Here is a 23,385-nt window from a genome sequence, read left to right as displayed (position 1 = left end):
ACACACTGATAGAAGCCAGGTGGGATTTCAGCTTTCAGCGCCTAGCCTACAGTACACACAAGATAACACACAGGACACAAAAACCCTGCTTTCCTCCTCGTCAGTGTTCCTCTGAAGTATGGGATATCCACAAGTGGAAGGGTCGCTGGCCTTTATAGGGAAATCATAGTAGATTATAAATGAGCTATTATTAAGTTATAATTGAATGTGATGTTCCTACTAAACACTTCTATCTGGCATTCCCTTCCTGTGTACATGACACATTCACTGTTTACTGTCAACACCGTCTCAGCGTATGGTACCATGGTTACAGTCATACAATTTCATTTCAATGCCACTCTCCATTCACATCAACCCCATTCTCCAAATCCTTTACCCCCCTCCCCACACCTCTCCTTCCATTCCCTTTACAGTATTGATACAGTACCAGGACAGGACTCCCATTGAAAAATAATTTATTTTGGAAATGTACGGTGATCATATATCCATTCAGAATCAGCATAATGATAGTTATTTTATTTGCGTACAGTGACATCACCCCACAGAGAAAAAAACACATGACAATTTTGGAATTATGATTAAACTGTGACTACCATTAAATGTGTCTGTGTCCTGCCTGTAGCTGCACTAGTATGTGGCTGTGTCCTGCCTGTGGCTTCTGTGTCCTGCCTGTGGCAGTACTAGTATGTGGCTGTGTCCTGCCTGTGGCTGTACTAGTATATGGCTGTGTTCTGCCTGTGGCTGTACTAGTATGTGGCTGTGTCCTGCCTGTGGCTGTGCTATTATGTGGCTGTGCTAGTATGTGGCTGTGTCCTGCCTGTGGCTACTGTGTCCTGCCTGTGGCTGTAATAGTATGTGGATGTGTCCTGCCTGTGGCTGTAATAGTATGTGGCTGTGTCCTGCCTGTGGCTGTGCTAGTATGTGGCTGTGTCCTGCCTGTGGCTGCTGTGTTCTGCCTGTGGCTGTCTTGCCTGTGGCTGCTGTTTCCTGCCTGTGTCTGTGTCTTTCCTGTGGCTGCTGTGTCCTGCCTGTGGCTGCTGTGTTCTACCTGCTACTCTACTAGTATATGGCTGTGTCCTTCCAGTTGCTGTAATAGTATGTGGCTGTGTCCTGCCTGTGGCTGTACTAGTATGTGGCTGTGTCCTGCCTGTGACTGCTGTGTCCTGCCTGTGGCTGTAATAGTATGTGGCTGTGTCTTTCCTGTGGCTGCTATGTCCTGCCTGTGGCTGTGCTAGTATGTGGCTGTGTCCTGCCTGTGGCTGTACATAGCATGTGGCTGTGTCCTGCCTGTGGCTGTACTAGTATGTGGCTATATCCTGCCTGTGGCTATACTAGTATGTGCCTGTGGCTCTACTAGTATGTGGCTGTGGCTCTACTAGTATGTGGCTGTGTTCTTCTTGTTGCTGTACTAGTATGTGGCTGTGTTCTGCCTGTGGCTGTACTAGTGTGGCTGTGTCCTGCCTGTGGCTGTGTACAGTATGTGCCCTTTAAGCTGGTCATGGAGGGAAGTTGCTAGGCAGGCAGTGCCTACCTACGCCCCCTCTTCTTCTTCTGAGCATCCTGTACAGTCTCTTGTATCCAGACACACAGTGGACGCTCCAAAGCTTTTGTCGAAGAAGTGTTATCATCAATCGTCAGCACAGACAATAGTCTCATATTCAGATAGTCAATCACAACTGCATTGTGTATTTGTGAATCCATTCCATGACATCATTGCTTTGCTTCGGCTCAAAGGCTTCCTGCCCGCGATGATGATGTCACTGACAGAGAGCAGCACCTGAGCCAGATGAGACATGCAGAGGCGCCTATTCTCTGTCTGTTTTTCAAAATGGCTCTTGTGTCTGAGCCTGCCCCTTTCTGTATGCCCACATGTGAGAATCATTGAACTCAAAGAAACTTAAAATGTTGCTGGCTGTGTTATCATGACACATAGTATATACATCATTAAACATTCACTGTCTACTGTCAACACCATCTCAGTGTATGCTACCATGGTTACAGTCATACAATTTCAAGGTCACTCTCCATTCACATCAACCCCCTTACTTACACACACTCCTTCCATACCCTTTACAGTATGCAGTACCAGAACTCCCATTGAAAAATTATTCATTTTGGAAATGTACCGTGATCATATATCCATTCAGAATCAGCATAATGATGGTTATTTTATTTGCGTACAGTGAAATCACCCCACAGAGAAAAAAGCAGAAGAGAATTTTGGAATGATGATTAAATTGTGACTACCACCACTGAGTCTGGAATGAAATGTACGTGCCCTTTCAGCTTGCCATGGAGGGCAGGAGCCAGGAGGGCAATGCCTTAGCCTGGGCATCCTGTACACACAGTGGATGCTATGTATAAAGCTTATGTTGAAGAAGTGTTATCATCACACGTCAGCACAGACAATAGTCTCATTCAGATAGGACTCATAGTCAGTCACACATGCATTGTGCGCTCATCATCACCATCATTGTTACACAACATGAGAGAGAGGTGAATCCATTCCATGACATCTCTTTGTAAAAGCTCAAAGACTTCCCATGATGATGTCACTGACAGAGAGCAGCAACTGAGCTAGATGAGAGAGAGCCCAAAGAGCCGATAGATGAAGAGCTCCAGAAACTGCTTCTCCAATAGAAATCCCAGATCACGCTTGTAGTCGATGTCATGGGCGATGTTAGCTAGCTTAGCTCATGTGCAGGCCGTAAAATCAAAGGCACTCCTTCTATATAAAGTTGTTTTTTTACAAAATGAAAAAAAAGTGTCAGTTTGTCACTTTCACAAGGTCGAAGTAATAACATGTTCGGCTACTTAAGACAGCTCGAGTCTAATCTGGGTTTGAGAACTCTGCGGAGACCAGCGGAAATGCATATTCTCCGTCTGTTTTCCTAAATGGCCCACATGTCTGAGCCTGCTCCACTCTGTGTGCCCACATGTGGGAACCACTGAACTCAAAGAACACTTTAGATGCTGTCTGTGTTATCATTTCCAGTCTTTATAGTTTGATGTGGAAGCATGATGATGTCACTGATGTTGTTGTGGGCCACTGGGCATGTGCGGTGGCGGTGTGTTGATGAGGGTTGTGAGTGAGTCGTGATGCCACAGGTTAGGTTAGATCATCAGTATAGGAAGGGCTTTTAGATGTCTTCACACCCAGCACCTGTCCGATCTGTAGAAGGCTCATAGTGGCTGATGAGCCTCTGTAGGAGTAATGACCTGGATTGCATCCCAAATGGTACACTATTCTCCTTTTATTGCACTAGTTTTGACCAGTCCCATAAGACTCTGGTCAAAGTAGTGAACTATATAGGGAATAGGGTACCATTTGGGCCGCATACCCTGGTCAGGCCCATTAAACTTCTTTAGTGATGTCAGATCAATACACTGTACAAATATACGTTATAAATAGGGATTAACACCAGTATCCGCGACCCCCCCCCCCCCCCCCCCAAAAAAAAAAATGACGGGATATGCAGTGCTTTCGGAAAGAATTCAGACCCTGACTTTTTCCACATTTTGTTTGGTTACAGCCTTATTCTAAAATGTATTAAATAAAAAACTGTCCTCGTCAATCTAAACACAATATCCCATAAAGACAAAGTGAAAACATTTTTTTTTTTTTTTTTTGCAAATGTATTAAAAGACAAACAGAAATACCTTATTTACATAAGTATTTAGACACTTTGCTATGAGACTCAATTGAGCTCAGGTGCATTCTGTTTCCATTAATCATCCTTGAGATGTTTCTGCAACTTGATGAGAGTCCACCTGTGGTAAATTCAATTGATTGGAAATTATTTGGAGAGGCACACCTGTCTATATAAGGTCTCACAGTCAACAGTGCACGTCAGAGCAAAAACCAAGGCATGAGGTCGAAGGAATTGTCCGTAGAGCGCCGAGACCGGATTGTTTAAAGGCACATATCTTGGGAAGCGTACCAAAGAATTTCTGCAGCATGAAGGTCCCCAAGAACACAGTGGCCTCCATCATTGTTAAATGGAAGAAGTGTGTAACCAACAAGACTCTTCCTAGAGCTGGCCGGCTGGCCAAACTAAGCAATCGGGAAGAAGGGTCTTGGTCGGGAGGTGACCAAGAACCCGATGGTCACTCTGACTGAGCTCCAGAGTTCCTCTGTGGAGACGAGAGAACCTTCAAGAAGGACAACCATCTCTGCAGCACTCCACCAATCAGGCCTTTATGGTAGAGTCGCCAGATGGAAGCCACACTCAGTAAAATACATGTGTATACCTGCTTGGAGTTTGCCAAAAGGCACCCAAAGACTCTCAGACATTGAGAAACAAGATTTTCTTGTCTGATGAAACCAAGATTGAACTCTTTGGCATGAATGCCAAGCGTCACGTCTGGAGGGAACCTATCACGATCGCTACAGTGAAGCATGGTGGTGGCAGCATCATGCTGTGGACATGTTTTTCAGCGGCAGGGACTGGGAGACTAGTCAGGATCGAGGCAAAGATGAGCGGAGAAAAGTACAGAGCGATCCTTTCTGAAAACCTGCTGCTAGGGCGAAGGTTCACCGTCCAAAAGGACAACAACCCTAAGCACACAGCCAACACAACACAGGAGTGGCTCTGAATGTCCTTGAGTGAACCAGCCCGAGCCCGGACTTGAACCCGATTGAACATCTCTGGAGACCTGAAAATAGCTGTGCAGCAATGCTCCCCATCGAACCTGACAGAGCTTGAGAGGATCTGCAGAGAAGAATGGGAGAAACTTCCCAAATACAGGTGTGCCAAGCTTGTAGCATCATACCCAAGAAGACTCAAGGCTGTTATCGCTGCCAAAGGTGCTTCAACAAAGTATGGAGTAAAGGGTCTGAATACTTAGTAAATTAGTCAATTTGATGTCTGTTTTTTATTTTTTATAAATTCGCAAAAAATTCTAAAATCCTGTTTTATCTTTGTCATTATGGGGTGTTGTGTTTAGATTCATGAGGGGGGAAAAAACGATTTAATCCATTTTAGAATAAGGCTGTAACCTACCAAAATGTGGAAAAATTCAAGGGATCTGAATACTTTCCAAAGGCACTTTATAATTTCTATGGAAAAATATTAAACAGATTTTAACTATCTGACTTCATCCACACAATAGAGCACTGATCACAATGATAGCGGCCTACCAATTCAGACTATGCAACACAAGTCCCCAATAGATTCCCTTTAACTGGCATCGTTGACTATCATGAAACTGTAGCAGACTACATGTGGCCTTTGCTAACCATAACTGCGTTGAATCTCAATCTCACATTCACAAATCTCCAAACTAGCTTTGGCAGAGGCTCCAAAATATAAACTGCTACTCACTGTTAACAAAACGGCTGATACATTGTGTCCGCAGAAGCACTCAAGGAAATAGACATTTGCAACGTTGTTCCATGATGTTACACTAACAAAAGTGAGAGCATGATTTTAAAGATCTGCAGGGAATTGATAAACCATGGTGCTGAATCTCCGCTACTGCGGCCATTTGCTTTTCTGTTTGTTTAGCGCAGCATCAGACTACATTCCCTAAGACAAGGCCAACACAGTAAGCGGCAGGTATTCTAGCGGTTAAGAGCATTGGGCCAGTAACTGAAAGATTGCTGGTTTGAATCCCGAGGCGACGAGGTGAAAAATCTGATGTGCCCATGAGCATTTCACTTAACCCTAATTGCTCCTGTAAGTCCCTCTGGATAAGAGAGTCTGCTAAATGACTAAGCTGTTGTCAAAACCACCACTACTTGGCCTCATTCCCATAATAGTGAGAGGAAAGGACCAACAAGCTTTCCATCAATGGTAGGCTAAAACGAATGACGTTTTCACTAGGCTGTAATAACCTCCGGATATTTTACAAGTCGACCAACAGTGCTTCATATGCCTACATTAAAACTAGATTACATCAACGAAATAGTGTAGTGACTTTGAGAACTTTTAGTTGATTAAAATGAAACAAAATCAAGAAACTGTTAGATTCCTGTGTATATTTTTCAGTGGTAGAATTATGTCAGATTTCCTTCGCTGGTATTATATGCTTTTAAATAGCACTTCCGCTTTCAACAGGCATACTGGGATGCCTGAGAATGGCTTGTAAGGGAACATTTTCAGGAAAATATGAATCCCTAGTTATAATCAACCATGGCATGTCTGATCCACTAAAGGATACAAAGAACTTGCAGACCAACCTCAACATTTTTACTTCAGACATACACTACATTTCCCATATCTGCCAAGGCGGGCAGGCAACTAGGAACATAGTGTACAGCACAGAGATGTGACCTGCCTGTGACATCGAAATGCTGTCAGACACAATAGTGCGTACCCTATAGGCCAGCCCAGATAACTGCTGAGGATCATGGTCCATAGGTTAAATAGGGGGAGGTCACTAACATATCTCACATTAACACCAATAAACTTAATTGACCTAATTGGACAGGACTGGGCATTTAACGACTGCCAGTGGGCTCATTTCAGCCTCAATCTCCCCCTTCCTCCTCACTTTCATTACTTTGTCTTTTCTATACAAATCAAATCAAATCCATTTACCCTGTTCCTCTTTCCGTCCTTCAAACTCTACTCATTTCGGTCGCTTGTATGGCTCCATTTTGGGATCCCAGTTTCATTGGTGCTTGTTATCCGAGTGTGGATTGACGCTATGACACTTTTATCATCTTGTAGATATTTTTTTCCAATAAACTCTTGCCTTTTTACAGTATCTAACTAAATTATTCTCTTGTTGTATGTGTGTAGAAGTGTAACAATGAAAAAGAGAAAATAAAGAATACATTGAAACTCATGCAAATCAATCAAACAGAAACATGAATAGATACTGTCTTGTTCTCAGCAGATGTCTATGGGTTAAAGAAAACTACACCAGCACACGCACACAAATAAAACTACCAGCACACGCACACAAATAAAACTATACCAGCACACGCACACAAATAAAACTATACCAGCACACGCACACAAGAGGAACAATGAACTGGAATGAAGTATGTAACTTCTGTCTTGTCTGTGTATAGTATGATCCTTAAAACACAACTCAGTAATAAAAAGGAAAGAAGAAAAACAAGAAAGAAAAAACAGAGAAACAGAAATTAATATGGTGGATTCTGAGGGTTTCTTTTGTGTTGGGTATTTACTCTCTAGACACGTTGGGCAGCAGGGTGGGTTTTGTTTTCAGAAGGGAACACAGATCCCTCTTGGAATCAAACGAATGAGGAGAACCCGGCGATGGGGGCCCGAGATCCAGGGGCTGGGCTGGGGCTGCTGGGGGGCCAGTAGGACAGGGTGTTGGAGTGGCTGGGAGGGGTGGAGTTGGAGAGCTGCTGAGAGGGGGTTGGAGTCCGGCTGCCTTTAGGCCTGAACAGACTACCCTGGCCCTGGGGTGTGAGGCCCTGGGGTTGACCATGGGGCTGGGTCTGGGGTAGAGGGGTGGTGGAGGTGAGCTGGGGTGGCAGCGGGGGCAGGGGTGGTGACGGGGCGCAGGGCTCCGGGTCACCCGACTCTGATTCTGTATAATTGTAGGCCTGTGCCCGGGAGATGCCCTTCTGCTGGCGGCGCCAGGAGTTGTAGTAGGTGGGGTCACTGATGTAGTGGCTCACAAAGGAGTGTGTCTTCTGTCTGTGCTGGTCCACTTCGTACTCACTGTCACTGCCCTGAGAGGGGAGAAGGGGGAGAGGGGAGGGGAGAGGACAGGGGAGGAGGGGTATGGGGAGAGATGGAATAGGGGGAGGGAGAGGACAGGGGAGGAGGAGAGGAGGGGTATGGGGAGAGATGGAATAGGGGGAGTGAGAGGACAGGGGAGGAGGAGAGGTGGGGAGGGGTATGGGGAGAGATGGAATAGGGGGAGGGAGAGGACAGGGGAGGAGGAGAGGAGGGGTATGGGGAGAGATGGAGTAGGGGGAGGGAGAGGACAGGGGAGGAGGAGAGGAGGGGTATGGGGAGAGATGGAATAGGGGGAGTGAGAGGACAGGGGAGGAGGAGAGGAGGGGTATGGGGAGAGATGGAATAGGGGGAGTGAGAGGACAGGGGAGGAGGAGAGGTGGGGAGGGGTATGGGGAGAGATGGAATATGGGGAGGGAGAGGACAGGGGAGGAGGAGAGGAGGGTTATGCGGAGAGATGGAGTAGGGGGAGGGAGAGGACAGGGCAGGAGGAGAGGAGGGGTATGGGGAGAGATGGGATAGGGGGAGGGAGAGGACAGGGGAGGAGGAGAGGAGGGGTATGGGGAGAGATGGAGTAGGGGGAGGGAGATGACAGGGGAGGAGGAGAGGTGGAGAGGGGTATGGAGAGAGATGGAGTAGGGGGAGGGAGAGGACAGGGGAGGAGGAGAGGGGGGATGGAGTAGGGGGAGGGAGAGGGGAAAAGGGAGGGGGAGGGAGAGAGGAGATGTTATCAGCACAATACCACATATTTGTCTGAGAAGTTAGAGATGTGATAATGTGTTTTATTGGGAGGTTCAGAGCACAGTGTCTTTCTATAGCACGCACGCACACACACACGCGCACGTGCACACGCACACGCGCACACGCACACACACACGCGCACACACACACACACACACACACACACACCACCACCAAACACACCCACTACCAAACACACACTGTTGCTGCGGGTGATTCCCTGATCCACCTCTACGCAGACGACACCATTCTGTATACATCTGGCCCCCTTCTTTGGACACTGTGTTAACAAACCTCAAAACGAGCTTCAATGCCATACAACACTCCTTCTGTGGCCTCCAACTGCTCTTAAAAGCAGGTAAAACTAAATGCATGCTCTTCAACCGATCACCGCCCGCCCGACTAGTATCACTACTCTGGACAGTTCTGACTTAGAATATGTGGACAACTACAAATACCTAGGTGTCTGGTTAGACTGTAAACTCTCCTTCCTGCAAACTGGATGCAGTCTATCACAGTGCCATCCGTTTTGTGACCAAAGCTCCATATACCACCTACCACTGTGGCCTGTATGCACTCATCGGCTGGCCCTCGCTACATATTCGTTGCCAGACCCACTGGCTCCAGGTCATCTATAAGTCTATGCTAGGTAAAGCTTTATCTCATCTCACTGGTCACCACAACAACACCCCTCCCAGTGTGTGCGTATGTAGCACGCGCTCCAGCAGGTATATCTCACTGGTCATCCCCAAATCCAACACCCCCTTTGGCCCCCTTTCCTTCCAGTTCTCTGCTGCCAATGACTCTGCTGCCAATGACTGAATTTGGAGACATATCTCCCTCACTAACTTTAAGCATCAGCTGTCAGAGCAGCTTATCGATCGCTGCAGCTGTACACAGCCCATCTGTAAATAGCCCATCCAATCTACCTACCTCATCCCCATATTGTTTTTATTTACTTTTTTCCTCTTTTGCACACCAGTATTTCTACTTGCACATAATCATCTGCACATCTATCACTCCAGTGTTCATTTGCTAAATTGTAATTACTTCGTTACTATGGCCTATTTATTGCCTACCTTCTCACGTAATTTGCACAAACTGTATATAGACTTTTTCTATTGTGTTATTGACTGTACGTTTGTTTATTTCATGTGTAACTCTGTGTTGTTGTTTGTGTCACACTGCTTTGCTTTATCTTGGCCAAGTCACAGTTTTAAACAATAACAACAACTAGCCTACCTGGTTAAATAAAGGTGAAATAAAAAATGTATAAATAAACACACACACCCCTCGGGAAATTACAATTGGCTCTGAACAGGGCAGCACAGCTGGCCCTTAAACATACACATTAATAATATGATTGTCAATCTCTCATGACTCAAAGTGGAAGAGATATTGACTTCATCACTACTTGTTTGTGTAAAAAGTGTTGACAAGCTGAACGCACCAAGCAATCTGTTCAAAATGCTAGCACACAGCTAAGACACCCATGCATACCCCACAAGATATGCCACCAGAGGTCTCTTCACAGTCCCCATGTCCAGAACAGACTATGGGAGGCTCACAGTACTACATAGAACCATGCCTACATGGTAACTGATGCAAGCAGTAGAATCAGATACAAAATTAATTAAATAATTAAATGATTACATGATTGATTGGGTTTAACATTACATTTACTACAACAGCCACACATTGAGCTAACATATACTATGGGCATTCATCACATACAGTTTAACACTAGGAAGATACAGGAGAGATACCACGGGATCCAAGAGAAGTTTAATTGAGGAGAAGAAAGGAGGGGAGAGGAGAGAGAGAGGAGGGAAGAGGAGGGGAGAGGAGGAGAGAGGAGGGAACAGGAGGGGAGAGGAGGAGAGAAGAGGGAAGAGGGGAGAGAAGAGGAGAGGAGAGGCGGAGGGAGAAGGAGAGGAGAGGTAAACAGAGGAAGAGAGGAGCAAGGGGGATGGGGGCTAGGGACAAGTCAGTCTCCTACTACCATTCTGCAGACACACAGGCATGCAGAAAGCCACAGAACCTCACCCAGTTCAGTGGAAGCACACGCAGACCACCCGTCCCATATGAGAACACCAGGGCCTCCTATGGGTGACATAGACAAAGACATGCATGGTTTAAAACGCCACAGTACAGTATGACAGCCACCATGATCCCTCTGTGGTTCAGGTCCCTCCTTGGAACCATCATCATCTATTAAAGAGGCACTTCAAGGGTACAACTCATATGCCTTAATAATATAATAATAAAGTATGCCATTCAGCAGACACTTTTATCCAAAGCAACATACGTGTGCTTGTGCATAAAACGGTTGTATTGGTGACACCAGTGGGAACAAAAGCCACTTAGGACAACTGGACCCTTATTCTACCAGTTAACCCCGACACACACCATGAAACTGATCTGACAAACACACCATGAAACTAATCTGACAAACACACTATGAAACTGATCTGACAAACACACCATGAAACTGATCTGACAAACACACCATGAAACTGATCTGACAAACACACCATGAAACTGATCTGACAAACACACCATGAAACTGATCTGACAAACACACCATGAAACTGATCTGACAAACACACCATGAAACTGATCTGACAAACACACCATGAAACTGATCTGACAAACACACCATGAAACTAATCTGACAAACACACTATGAAACTGATCTGACAAACACACCATGAAACTGATCTGACAAACACACCATGAAACTGATCTGACAAACACACCATGAAACTGATCTGACAAACACACCATGAAACTGATCTGACAAACACACCATGAAACTGATCTGACAAACACACCATGAAACTGATCTGACAAACACACCATGAAACTGATCTGAGAAACACACCATGAAACGAATCTGACAAACACACCATGAAACTGATCTGACAAACACTCCATGAAACTGTTCTGACAAACACACCATGAAACTGATCTGACAAACACACCATGAAACTGACCTGACAAACAAGGTGAAACATGGAAGAATGTATTCCATGATCATCGTGCACAACCTTAGGATGTAGGCTAACACCCAGTGCTTCTATCTATTTCATTCAAACAATCACAACAGGAATTTGGGTATATTTCCAATAAGCACATTCGAGTTGCTGAACTCCTACCTTGTATCTTTGCTAGATGCCTGGCATAAGCTCATCTGAATCATGACACCCAGCATTCCAGATGTTAAACAAGAAACAGCTCTCTCATTGGTCATTCTGAGGGGTCTGTTCATGGTCAACCAACTCTCAGCTCTCCTGCTATGGTACTACTGCACATGTGACACACATGACCACACTCCTATCCATCCTCTCCTGCACCGTCCCAACAGGTGTGTGTGTGTGTGTGGGGGGGGGGGGGGGGGGAACAGGGTTGACATACTGGATTGTGTCCCACCCCGGCCCAACTTCACTAAGGCTTTGGAGTGTGTGTGGAACAGATGGTTTGTTCTCCTACAACATTAACATACACCCCTCCCTGCCTCCCTCCATTCCACATCCTTGTCCAAAATAAACTCAAGGGTCCTATTGTGGAATCTACACTAAAATAAGATTAGGTAAAATACGCCTTGATGGGCCTTAGTCCGTGAAACAGTGATTCATTCGAACACACTAAAAGGCTTATTAGGGAAGATGACTGCTCTGAATGGGCCAAGGCCTTAGGCATGAAACTACACAGTCCCCAGGGGAGTTACCCTTCTATCTGAGGATAACAGAGAGACAGACACCAGCCAGTGGCAGATCCCAGACAGGATGTGCATAATTAGGAAGTTTACTATCTAGACAGATTAAGATTTCATCTCATTAATGGGTGTAATATTTATGACAGACGTTTTTCGCAACGGAGAGTGGTTTCATTTCCAACGTTAACAGAAACATAAGGTTTATGTTTTATGGTGAATGACTTCTCACTGCTAATAAGTTGAGGGAAACTCAATATGTCTAAAAAGAAAACAGAAGGAATAACATTCTAAATATTTCAGAAATCACATTAGACCTAGTTTCCTAGAGACAAAACTCTCAAACCAATAGATAGAGATAAAACTCTCAACACCCAGAGATAAAGACCTCAGAAGACTACTAGACTTTTCAGGAGATTACCAGACTTCTCAGGAGACTACTAGACTTCTCAGGAGACTACTAGACTTCTCAGGAGACTAGCAGACTTCTCAAGAGACTCGTAGACTTCTCAGGAGACTACTAGACTTCTTAGGAGTCTCCTAGACTTCTCAAGAGACTACCAGACTTCTCAGGAGACTCCTAGACTTCTCTGAATTTTCCTAGACTTCGCTGGAGACTCCTAGACATCTCAGGAGACTACCAGACTTCACAGGAGACTACCAGACTTCACAGGAGACTACCCGACTTCTCAGGCGATTTGCAGACTTCTCATGAGATCAGGAGACTTCTCATGAGATTACCAGACTTCCCAGGAGACTCCTAGACTTCTCAGGAGACTCCTAGACTTCTCATGAGACTCAGACTTCGCAGGAGACTACTAGACCTCTCAGAAGACAACTAGACTTCCCAGGAGATTAGCAGACTTCTCAGGAGACTCCTATACTTCTCTGGAATTTCCTAGACTCCTATACTTCTCTGGAATTCCCTAGACTCCTATACTTCTCTAGAATTTCCTAGACTTCTCTGGAGACTCCTAGACTTCTCTGGAGACGACTAGACTTCTCAGGAGACTACCAGACTTCTCAGGAGACTCATAGACTTCCCAGGAGACTACTAGACTTATCAGGCGACTCCTTGCCCTGGTATAGATGGTCTGTTGGGGCCAGAGTGGAATGCATTGTGGAGTCTTTAGTGCTGTTCTATCCATCAAACCCTGTGAACTTTATCTTGGGGATTGAAGTTGCAAGAAACCCCCATAACCCCTTCATAACCCTACATCCCATAACCAAGAGAGTTGGGGAGAGAAGGAGTGAGAGAGAGAGATACAGAGAGAGTGAAAGAGAAGGTGCGAGAGGATGAGAGAGAGAAAGAGAGAGATACAGAGAGAGTGAAAGAGAAGGTGAGAGAGGAAGAGAGAGATACAGAGAGAGAGATACAGAGAGAGTGAAAGAGAAGGTGAGAGAGGAAGAGAGAGATACAGAGAGAGAGATACAGAGAGAGAAAGAGAAGGTGAGAGAGGATGAGAGAGAGAGATACAGAGAGAGGAGGGACAGAGGAAGAGGAAGAGAGAGAGAGATACAGAGAGATATAGAGAGATACAGAGAGAGGAGGGACAGAGGAAGAGAGAGAACACTGTACATTGTTGCAGCACTGTGTATAGACATTATGACATTTGAAATGACTATTCCTTTCAAACTGTTCTGAGTGTAATGTTTACTGTTCATTTGTGATATTCTTTTCACTTTGTTGATCTATTTCAATTGCTTTGGTAATGTAAACAATGTCACACTCATCATTGTTACAGTGAACACAGCAGGAACCTCAGGCAGCAGGTAAACACTCGGACAGTACAGAGGGAGGGGGGAGTGTGTGTGTTTGTTTGAGTATGTATTTGTTTGAGAGCATGTGTGCCTGCGCACGTTTGTGTGTGTAAATATGATTTAAAAAAACATATTGAGTCCCTTGCGAAATCCCCTAAAATCCAACTGTACATCATTTGAGACAGGGATTTTGCGTGACTAGGCAGTTCTAATCCCCCTCTGCACACGCAGCAACTGCTGTTGTTTATGACGAACTAAATCAAACAGATATGACAGATTTTGCTCTGGGCTTTTTATCATGTCTTAAATGTCTAACATAACATGCATTTGTGAATATTATGTCATGAATTATAGTCAATCATTATCAGGTATTTCCTCTTTGTTAAATTTTTTTATATATTTCCTTTTTTTCTGCATTTCACTAAGACTCTAGCCAGCATTACTCAAAGCCTGTTCTATTTTTACTTGGTTCTAGGAAGTGACATCATATAACTTAATGGTGTTTCCAAAAATGCTACAGATGAACCCTCGGAGCAGTTCCAGTCGAAACAATCCTCTGTGTTGTCATGGGAGACAACCATAACACGCAGACATGTTTCTCTCTGTGGTGTCTAGGTCTGCGCTCCAGCAGCCGGACACTGTGTCCAGATACTGTCTGTTCTTTCATCTCCCATGATTAAGCAACACACGGACTGAGCCCCAAATGGCATCCTATTTATTATTTAGTGCAAGGGCCCATAGGGCACTATAAAGGGCACTATGCTATAGGGCACTATGCCATTTGGGACGCAGTCACTATCTTCAACCTCCCATCGACTCAGATGAGCTCACTCCATTCTCAACTGCTGATTTCTATCCAGAGTGTCACACACACAAACACACAGTGACACTGCCAAAACAAGCAGCGTAAGGACACACTGTCTACTGGTTTCTACAGAGTGTGTCTGGTCTACCTGCCGCTGGCCCAGGTACAGTGGTGGTGGTGGCCTCAATAACCCCGCATTAACTTCTTCTTCTAAATCCCTTCTTAAGGGGAGGACAATAGCCAACTTATACCTGCCAGTGGAGGACTGAACTGGAGGCCCATAGGGCTTAATGGAGACAGCCCCAGCCACAACCCAACACTGAGCAGAGCTAATAGCCTGGTGTGTGTGTGTGTGTGTGTGTGTGTGTGTGTGTGTGTGTGTGTGTGTGTGTGTGTGTGTGTGTGTGTGTGTGTGTGTGTGTGTGAGCTGATCGCCTGGAGTTATCCACTCCATAAAACTTCAAAAGGGACATCACGTTACTGGTCATCTGTAGAGTAGACCACTGGTGATGATATGGTTGTGCTTTGAGAGGGGATGGCAGGGTAACCGCAGGGCTATGGGGAGGAGGCCTGGGCCTGTACGTCTGGGGTGGTGCAAGTGGAGTTTGGAGGGCTGGAAGGCCAGATAGGCTAGGGTTGATGAGCTTGTTTGACAATAAGGAAGATGGAATGGTAGATATGACAGCCCGATGATGACATTTCAAAATTGCTTATATCGGAGGATGTTTTGGATGTAAGGAAAGATCCTGTCTGTAGCAGTTCATTGGGTGGGAGATTTATCCATTGATGTGAAGCTAAACGTTTGATAAGGGAACAGCTGGAGAGAGACATCTGGCTTCTGAGGAATTCATACTGGTATGTATTTAGCAGAAGCTGAGTCTGAGTCCCAGATGGCACCCTCTTCCCTGTATAGTGCACTACTACAGTACCATAGGGCTATGGTCAAAAGTAGTGCACTATATAGGGAATAGGGTGCCATCTGGGAGACTGACCATTTGGGAAAGCTAGAGTAAAAAATTCCAAGATGAAAAAAAACTTAGAAGGCTTCCTCCCTCCATTTGCAGGTTTCTACACAAACCACAAGAACAGAGCAGAGGAAAACAGCAACAAGAGGATCAGTATAGACAACAAGCTAGATGATAAAAACAGACAAATTAAAAGATAGAAAAAAATATAATTGGAGAGAGAGAGAGAGAGAGAGAGAGAGAGAGAGAGAGAGAGAGAGAGAGAGAGAGAGAGAGAGAGAGAGAGAGAGAGAGAGAGAGAGAGAGAGAGAGAGATCCAGTTCATTGATGAGAGCCGTTTATTGGGCCCCAGCCCCCCTGTGTGTCTGTCTGTTCCTCTGATTCAGCAGATGCCAACACAGCAGACTGGGACGGGATGTAAGGGGCATTATGGGTAACGGTGACCCAAAACGAGGACGGGGCTGTGGAAGGAATCCAGCCTGGGCCTGAGAACGCAGCAGACCCTCCAGTCTGTGTGCGTATGTGTGTGTGTTTGTATGCGCATGTGTGAGCATCCTCTGTGCTTGATTCCGACCACCACCAGAGCTGGGCACTGGCCTTACTCCCAGAGCTTGCCTCCAGCTCAGCCTGACTGCCCCATAAAGACCAAGAGAGACACAGGACACATTTCCCATCTAAACCCTACTCTATCAATGCCCTGAGTGTCTGCTTACAGACATTAGACCACTACCAGTACACTGGACAATGCACTGAGCCAAACACTCCAGGTGGGAGTTTCAGCTGTCCCTCCCGAATCCTAACCTTAACCACTAGGGGGGAAATACAAAACTGACCACAGATCATCATCTATGGGCATAGCATCAATGTAAAGGTGAGGTGCAGTGGGATCCAAAATGTTGACAGACACTCCCAGTGAGAAGGGAGACGTTAAGGGGAGTACATACTGTCGGTACCTTAGAGTCTGATATCTCAGATGGTTTCTCTGTCAGGCTGCTGCTCTCAGCTGGGATCAGATCGTTGTACTTGGTGGTGCTCAAATCCTCGTCAGAGTAGTTGAGACTGCCTGGGCTGGGCCGAGGAGGAGACCTGAGGAGACAGGACAATATTGAGAGATAAATATACACTGAGTGGACTGAGTGAATCCAGGTGAAAGCTATGATCCCTTATTGAGGTCACTTGAGAAATCCACTTCAATCAGTGTAGATGAAGGGTAGGAGACAGGTTAAAGAAGGATTTGTAAGCCTTGAGACAATTGAGACATGTATTATGTGTGCCATGTAAAGGGTGAATGGACAAGACAAAATATTTATGTGCTGCTGGGTTTTTCATGCTCAACAGTTTCCAGTGTGTCTCAATAATGTTCCACCATCAAAAGGACATCCAGTCAACTTGACACAACTGTGGGAAGCGTTGGAGTCAACATGAGCCGGCATCCCTGTGGAACGCTTTCGACACCTTGTAGAGTCCATGCCCCGACAAATTGAGGCTCTTCTGAAGGCAAAGGGGGTGCAACTCAATATTAGGAAGGTGTTCTTAATGTTTTGTACACTTAGTGTATAATTACATAGTATAACATTCTAATTACATTGCTATGGCAAGGACAGAGCCATTGGCAGTCCTATCAGTCAGTCACTGGCTAATGCACAACATTGGCATTGAAATGAGGTACACTAATATGATAAAATAATAAAGGAATTCTAGCTACAGTACACTCACTTTAACAGAAAGACCCTCTACATAAACAACTTGTAGAAAATCACAGAGAAATCTCATTCACACACCAGTGACATGGCAGAGAAACTGGATGAAAGGAAGCAGGAAAACAGCTGAAGGATACACACTGATCAGTCAAAAGGTACTGAACTGTCTCCACGCATTTACCAATAGTGGTATAGAAAGGGAGAGAAGAGAAGGTGCCCTCTAGTATTTATTTATTTATTTATTATTATTATTAAATTATTAAATTAAAATTATTATTTTGTTTGTTGGAGACAGATTGTTAGTGTGTTTGTGTGGCCGTGGGGTATGGAGAGGGAGGAGGGGGGTTGTTATCAGGATCATGGAACAGCCATGAGATCCCAGCCTGTCTATTGTCAGTATTCCCTGAGATGATCTCTTCTGATGAAACACTATGTGGGCTGTCTGTGGAATGCCATTACAGTTAGCCTTGTGACTGACTCATAAATTCAACCCTTGTAGAGTGGAGGAGCTCAATGCATAGGCATAAATCCCATGCAGTCTCAGATAGGAAGGCTCAGGTAGTGTAGATTAGGTTATGTTCAATCCCCATGCAGTCTCAGATAGGAAGGCTCAGGTTGTGTAGATTAGGTTATGTTCAATCCCCATGCAGTCTCAGATAGGAAGGCTCAGGTTGTGTAGATTAGGTTATGTTCAATCCCCATGCAGTCTCAGATAGGAAGGCTCAGGTTGTGTAGATTAGGTTATGTTCAATCCCCATGCAGTCTCAGATAGGAGGGCTCAGGTTGTGTAGATTAGGTTATGTTCAATCCCCATGCAGTCTCAGATAGGAAGGCTCAGGTTGTGTAGATTAGGTTATGTTCAATCCCCATGCAGTCTCAGATAATAAGGCTCAGGTAGTGTAGATTAGGTTATGTTCAATCCCCATGCAGTCTCAGATAGGAAGGCTCAGGTAGTGTAGATTAGGTTATGTTCAATCCCCATGCAGTCTCAGATAGGAGGGCTCAGGTAGTGTAGATTAGGTTATGTTCAATCCCCATGCAGTCACAGATAGGAAGGCTCAGGTTGTGTAGATTAGGTTATGTTCAATCCCCATGCAGTCTCAGATAGGAAGGCTCTGGTTATGTTCACTTTATTGTAAAGGTTATCAACATACATATAAAAAACGAGATCCATTCAAGAGCCAACAGCCATGTTTCAGGGAGTGTAGGTGACACTTTCAAAACCTCTCCATTCAGAGATACGTGTGGAGGTTTACAAGGAGTGAGAGAGTGTATTTATGTGTATGGAGTGAGAGAGGGTATTTATGAGTATGGAGTGAGAGAGGGTATTTATGAGTATGGAGTGAGAGAGGATATGTATGAGTATGGAGTGAGAGAGGGTATTTATGAGTATGGAGTGAGAGAGGGTATTTATGAGTATGGAGTGAGAGAGGATATTTATGAGTATGGAGTGAGAGAGGATATTTATGAGTATGGAGTGAGAGAGGATATTTATGAGTATGGAGTGAGCGAGGGTATTTATGAGTATGGAGTGAGAGAGGGTATTTATGAGTATGGAGTGAGAGAGGGTATTTATGAGTATGGAGTGAGAGAGGATATTTATGAGTATGGAGTGAGAGAGGGTATTTATGAGTATGGAGTGAGTGAACACGTGTAGTGGGCAGGGTCAGGGCAGGTATTGAGAAAGTTATGAGTGAGACAGGAAAAGAGCGAGACCTCACAACATCCACAAGTGGTGCACTCAGAACAGCTCTCTCAAAACAATCAAGGTTCTTCTTAGAACTTGGTGAAATTTTTTTTGCATTCTGCATAAGTTCCTCCACATGTTCCTCCCTCTGTCCCTGTAAGCCTGTTAAACAATCAGACATCCGTTTATGCTGAATGGCCTTGGTTGGTTTGGTTGGGAGAGCCTCTCTCGATCTCTCTCCTCTCTCTCTGTCTTTCTCTGAACACACTGTCACTGAAGGGCCTGAAAACCAACTTTATTTTTTCCACAAATATTTATATTTTAGGTTGAGTGCATTCCTAAATCCCAACGTTTAAGTAAACATTTGAAACTTTCATGAGAAAGAAATTTGGAGAAGAGGGCGGGGGATTATCATATCATGAGCGTGTTGCTGATGAATTTGAACTAAACCACAAAAACCTTTAGGGAAATCACGGAGAGAGCTGTAATTCAACTACTAATAATAATGTTAATAATTTATAACAAGACTACATTTAATACACTTAAACTTGGATGCAGGAGAGAAAGGCACACAATGGAAAGTTAACGTATTATTGCCATTTTCTATCTCTACTGTGTCTCGGTTATGAAACACGAAACAGTAAAATGGGATATGAAGGTTATGAGGAACAATACCACCTGGAGGTTTTTGCATTGTTGATTATTTGGACGAATCACGATTTCAATTGAGTGCACATACACCTAGTATGTCATTATTTCACTTGTTCCCATGGCCCCTCAATTTTAGGGCTCCCAAGTGATGCAACGGTCTAAGGCACTACATCTCAGTGCTAGAGGCGTCCCTACAGATTGTGGTTCGATCCCGGGCAATATCACAACCGGCTGTGATCTGGATTCCCATAGGGCGGCGCACAATTGGCCCAGCGTCGTCCAGGAAGGTTTGGCCGGGGTAAGCCATCACTGTAAAATAATAATTTGTTCTTAACTGACTTGCCTAGTTAAATAAAGGATAAACGGTCATGCTGCTCCCACTATGGTCATTCCCCCACCCCCTCAACAGTCTTTACTCCCCCTCCATCCCAATGGACAATTGTTTACTCATCAGTGCTACAGTTATGTATATATGTTTTTTGAAAAACAAGCAAGAATTTGGAGTTTTGGTGAGGAGATCACCGGAACAATATTACTCTTTCGGCGCACGAGGGAGAGGGTGCATGCTTGCTAATTTTCTTTCCTATTGAACATATTACTTTCCGTATGAGATATTATAGTTTATTTGCATTTTAGATAATTGTTTTCCTTAGATTTTTTAGTGACAGGTACAGGGAAATTCAGATGAATGACGTGCCCAAAGTAAACTGCCTGTTCCTCATGCCCAGAAGCTAGTATATGCATATAGATTTGAAGAGAAAACACGCTAAAGTTTCCAAAACTGTTAAAAAAATGTCTGTAAGTATAACAGAACTGATATGGCAGGCGAAACCTAAGAATTTTTTTTTATGTTTGTAGTTTTCCATTGACTGCCTTTACAGTCTCCAAAGACGTAGGACTCCGATTTCACTTCCTATGGCTTCCACTAGATGTCAACAGTCTTTAGACATTGTTTCAGGATTGGATTCTGAAAAATTACAGAGTAAGACCACTTTGAATGAGTGGACCCTGCAGTGTCCCAGAGCTGTTTACTGCGCTAGACTGAGAGCGCGCCGTTCTTGTTTTTCTTTTATATTGACGAAGCTATTGTCCAGTTGACATTTTATTGATTATTATGACTAAAAACAACCTGAGGATTGATTATAAACATCGTTTGACATTTTCTACAAACTTTACTGATACTTTTGGGACTTTTCGTCTGCCTGTTGTGACCGCCTTAGAGCCATTACTGAACACAACATGCCAACAAAATGGACGTTATTGGATATAAAGAGGGACTTTATCAAACAAAACAAACTTTTATTGGGTAACTGGGAGTCTTGTGAGTGCAACCATATGAAGATCATCAAAGGTAAGTGATTCATTTTATCGCTAATTCTGACTTTTGTTACTCCTCTAATTGGCTGGTAACTGTTTGTAATGATTTGTGTGCTGGGCGCTGTCCTCAGATAATCGCATGGCTTTCGCTGTAAAGCCTTTTTGAAATCTGACACAACGGTTGGATTAACAAGAAGTTAATATTTAAGCCGATGTATAATACTTGTATGTTTTTTACATTTTTATTATGTGTATTTCTGTTTTTGAATTTTGCGCTCTGCAATTTTACAGGATGTTGGCCAGGTGGGACCACCTAGAGAGGTTAATGTGTTTATGGTTGAATCATCAGCATTCATGGACACACATGCTTTGTTTAATGCCATTGGTAAAAATAGAAAAGAGTAGAGGGCCTAGAGAGCTGCCCTGCGGTACACCATACTTTACATGTTTGACATTACAGAAGCTTCCATTAAAGAAAACCCTTTGAGTTCTATTAGATAGATTGCCATATCATGGATTCAGAGCAAAGGTTTAAAAGCCATAACACATATGTTTTTTCAACAACAGGTTATGGTCAATAATATCAAAGGCTGCATTGAAATCTAACAGTGCTGCTCCCACAATCATCTTATTATCAATTTATTTCAACCAATCATCAGTAATTTGTGTCAGTGCAGTACATGTTGAGTGCCCTTCTCTATAAGCATGCTGACAGTCTGTTAACCTCTCTAGGGTATGTGGGACGCTAGTGTCCCATCTGGCCAACATCCAGTGAGATTGCAGTGCGCCAAATTCAAATACAGAAATACTCATTTATAAAAATTCAGAAAAAATACATATTTTACATAGGTTTAAAGATGAACTTCTTGTGAATCCAACCACGGTGGCAGATTAAAAAAATGCTTTACAGCGAAAGCATACCTTACGATTATTTGATACCATAGCCCAGTTGATAAATTATTACAAACAGTAACCAGCCAAGCAGAAGCGTTACAAAACTCAGAAATAGAGATAACATTAATCCCTTACCTTTGATGATCTTCATATGGTGGCACTCAGAAGACATTCATTTACTCAATAAATGTTCCTTTTGTTCGACAAAGTCTCTTTATATCCAAAAACCTCTGTTTTGTTTGTGCGTTTTCTTCAGTAATCCACAGGTTCAAAACGCAGTCAAAATAGGCAGACAAAAAAATCCAAATTGTATCCGTAAAGTTCATAGAAACATGTCAAACAATGTTTATATTCAATCCTCAGGTTGTTTTTAGCCTAAACGATCTATAATATGTCAACCGGACAATAACGTTGTCAATATAAAAGGTAAACAAGAAATACACTCTCTCGGGATTGCGCATGAAAAAGCTTTGTGACAAGTCAGGGTCCACTCATTCAGACTGGTCTTACTCCCTCATTTATAAGACATGTTGACATCTAGTGTAAGGCATAGGAACTGCAAATTGAGTTCTAAGTCAATGGATACTGTAATGGCATTGAATAGAAAACTACAAAACCCAAAAAATTAAAACTTCCTGAATGAATTTTTCTCAGGTTTTTGCCTGCCAAATCAGTTTGGTTATACTCACAGACACTATTTGGAAACTTTAGTGTTTTTTATCCAAATATACCAGTTATATGCATATCGTATCTTCTGGGCCCGAGTAGCAGGCCGTTTAATTTGGGCATGCTTTTCATCCAAAATTCTGAATGCTGCCCCCTACCCTAGAGAGGTTAATTTGGTTACAGAGAAATATAATTTTTTTTAAAACCTTTATTTAACTAGGATAGGTAGTTAAGAGTCAATTATTATTTACAATGACAGCCTACCCCGGCCAAACCTGGACGACGCTGGGCCAATTGTGCGCCGCCCTATGGGACTCCCAATCACAGCCGTTTGTGATATTGCCTGGAATCGAACCAAAGTTTGTAATGACACCTCTTGCACTGAGATGCAGTGCCTTAGACCGCTGTGCCACTCAAGAGCTCTGTATTAAGTCAAACACCATTTTTTCAAACAGTTTGCCAAGAGCTGGCAGCAAGCTTTTAGGTCTGTTGTTAGAACCAGTAAAGGCCACTTTACCACTCTTGGGTAGTGGAATTACCTTGGCTTCCCTCCAGGCCTGATGACAAAGACTTTCCTCTAGGTTAAAGATATGACAGATAGGAGTGGCTATCGAGTCAGCATACCATCCTCAGTAGCTTTCCATCTAAATTGTCAATGCCAGGAGGTTTGTCATAATCCACCTCTCCCACAGTAAGTTTACAAAATGTTAACTTGCATTAAAAAACTAATAATGAAAGAAAAATATTGCATGAATACGATTGCTCACTGTTCGTTGTTGGCATTTCCTGCCTAAGTTTGCCCACTTTGCCAATTAATTA

The 23,385-nt window shown here is 43.9% G+C and overlaps 1 protein-coding gene across 1 annotated transcript in view; it reads right to left on the bottom strand.

Annotated features, from left to right (window-relative positions):
* Nucleotides 1–438: 438 nt before the first annotated feature.
* The window catches only part of LOC110503029 (protein sidekick-2), a 581,578-nt gene continuing 558,631 nt past the window's right edge, over nucleotides 439–23,385 (bottom strand). The window contains exons 44-46 of the mRNA XM_090217501.1: nucleotides 16,605–16,737; nucleotides 10,452–10,508; nucleotides 439–7,657 (exon numbers count right to left, since the gene is read on the bottom strand). Of these exons, the coding sequence (XP_090073627.1) occupies nucleotides 7,208–7,657; nucleotides 10,452–10,508; nucleotides 16,605–16,737 (640 nt within the window). The 3' untranslated portion in view covers nucleotides 439–7,207. The remainder of the gene's footprint in view (nucleotides 7,658–10,451; nucleotides 10,509–16,604; nucleotides 16,738–23,385) is intronic.

This window comes from Oncorhynchus mykiss, chromosome 23 (genome assembly GCF_057628025.1).
Source record: "Oncorhynchus mykiss isolate SJ-2025 chromosome 23, ASM5762802v1, whole genome shotgun sequence".
Lineage (NCBI taxonomy): Eukaryota > Metazoa > Chordata > Actinopteri > Salmoniformes > Salmonidae > Oncorhynchus > Oncorhynchus mykiss.
Note: the sequence above shows the minus strand (reverse complement) of the source record. Positions and strands in the feature narration are given on the sequence as shown.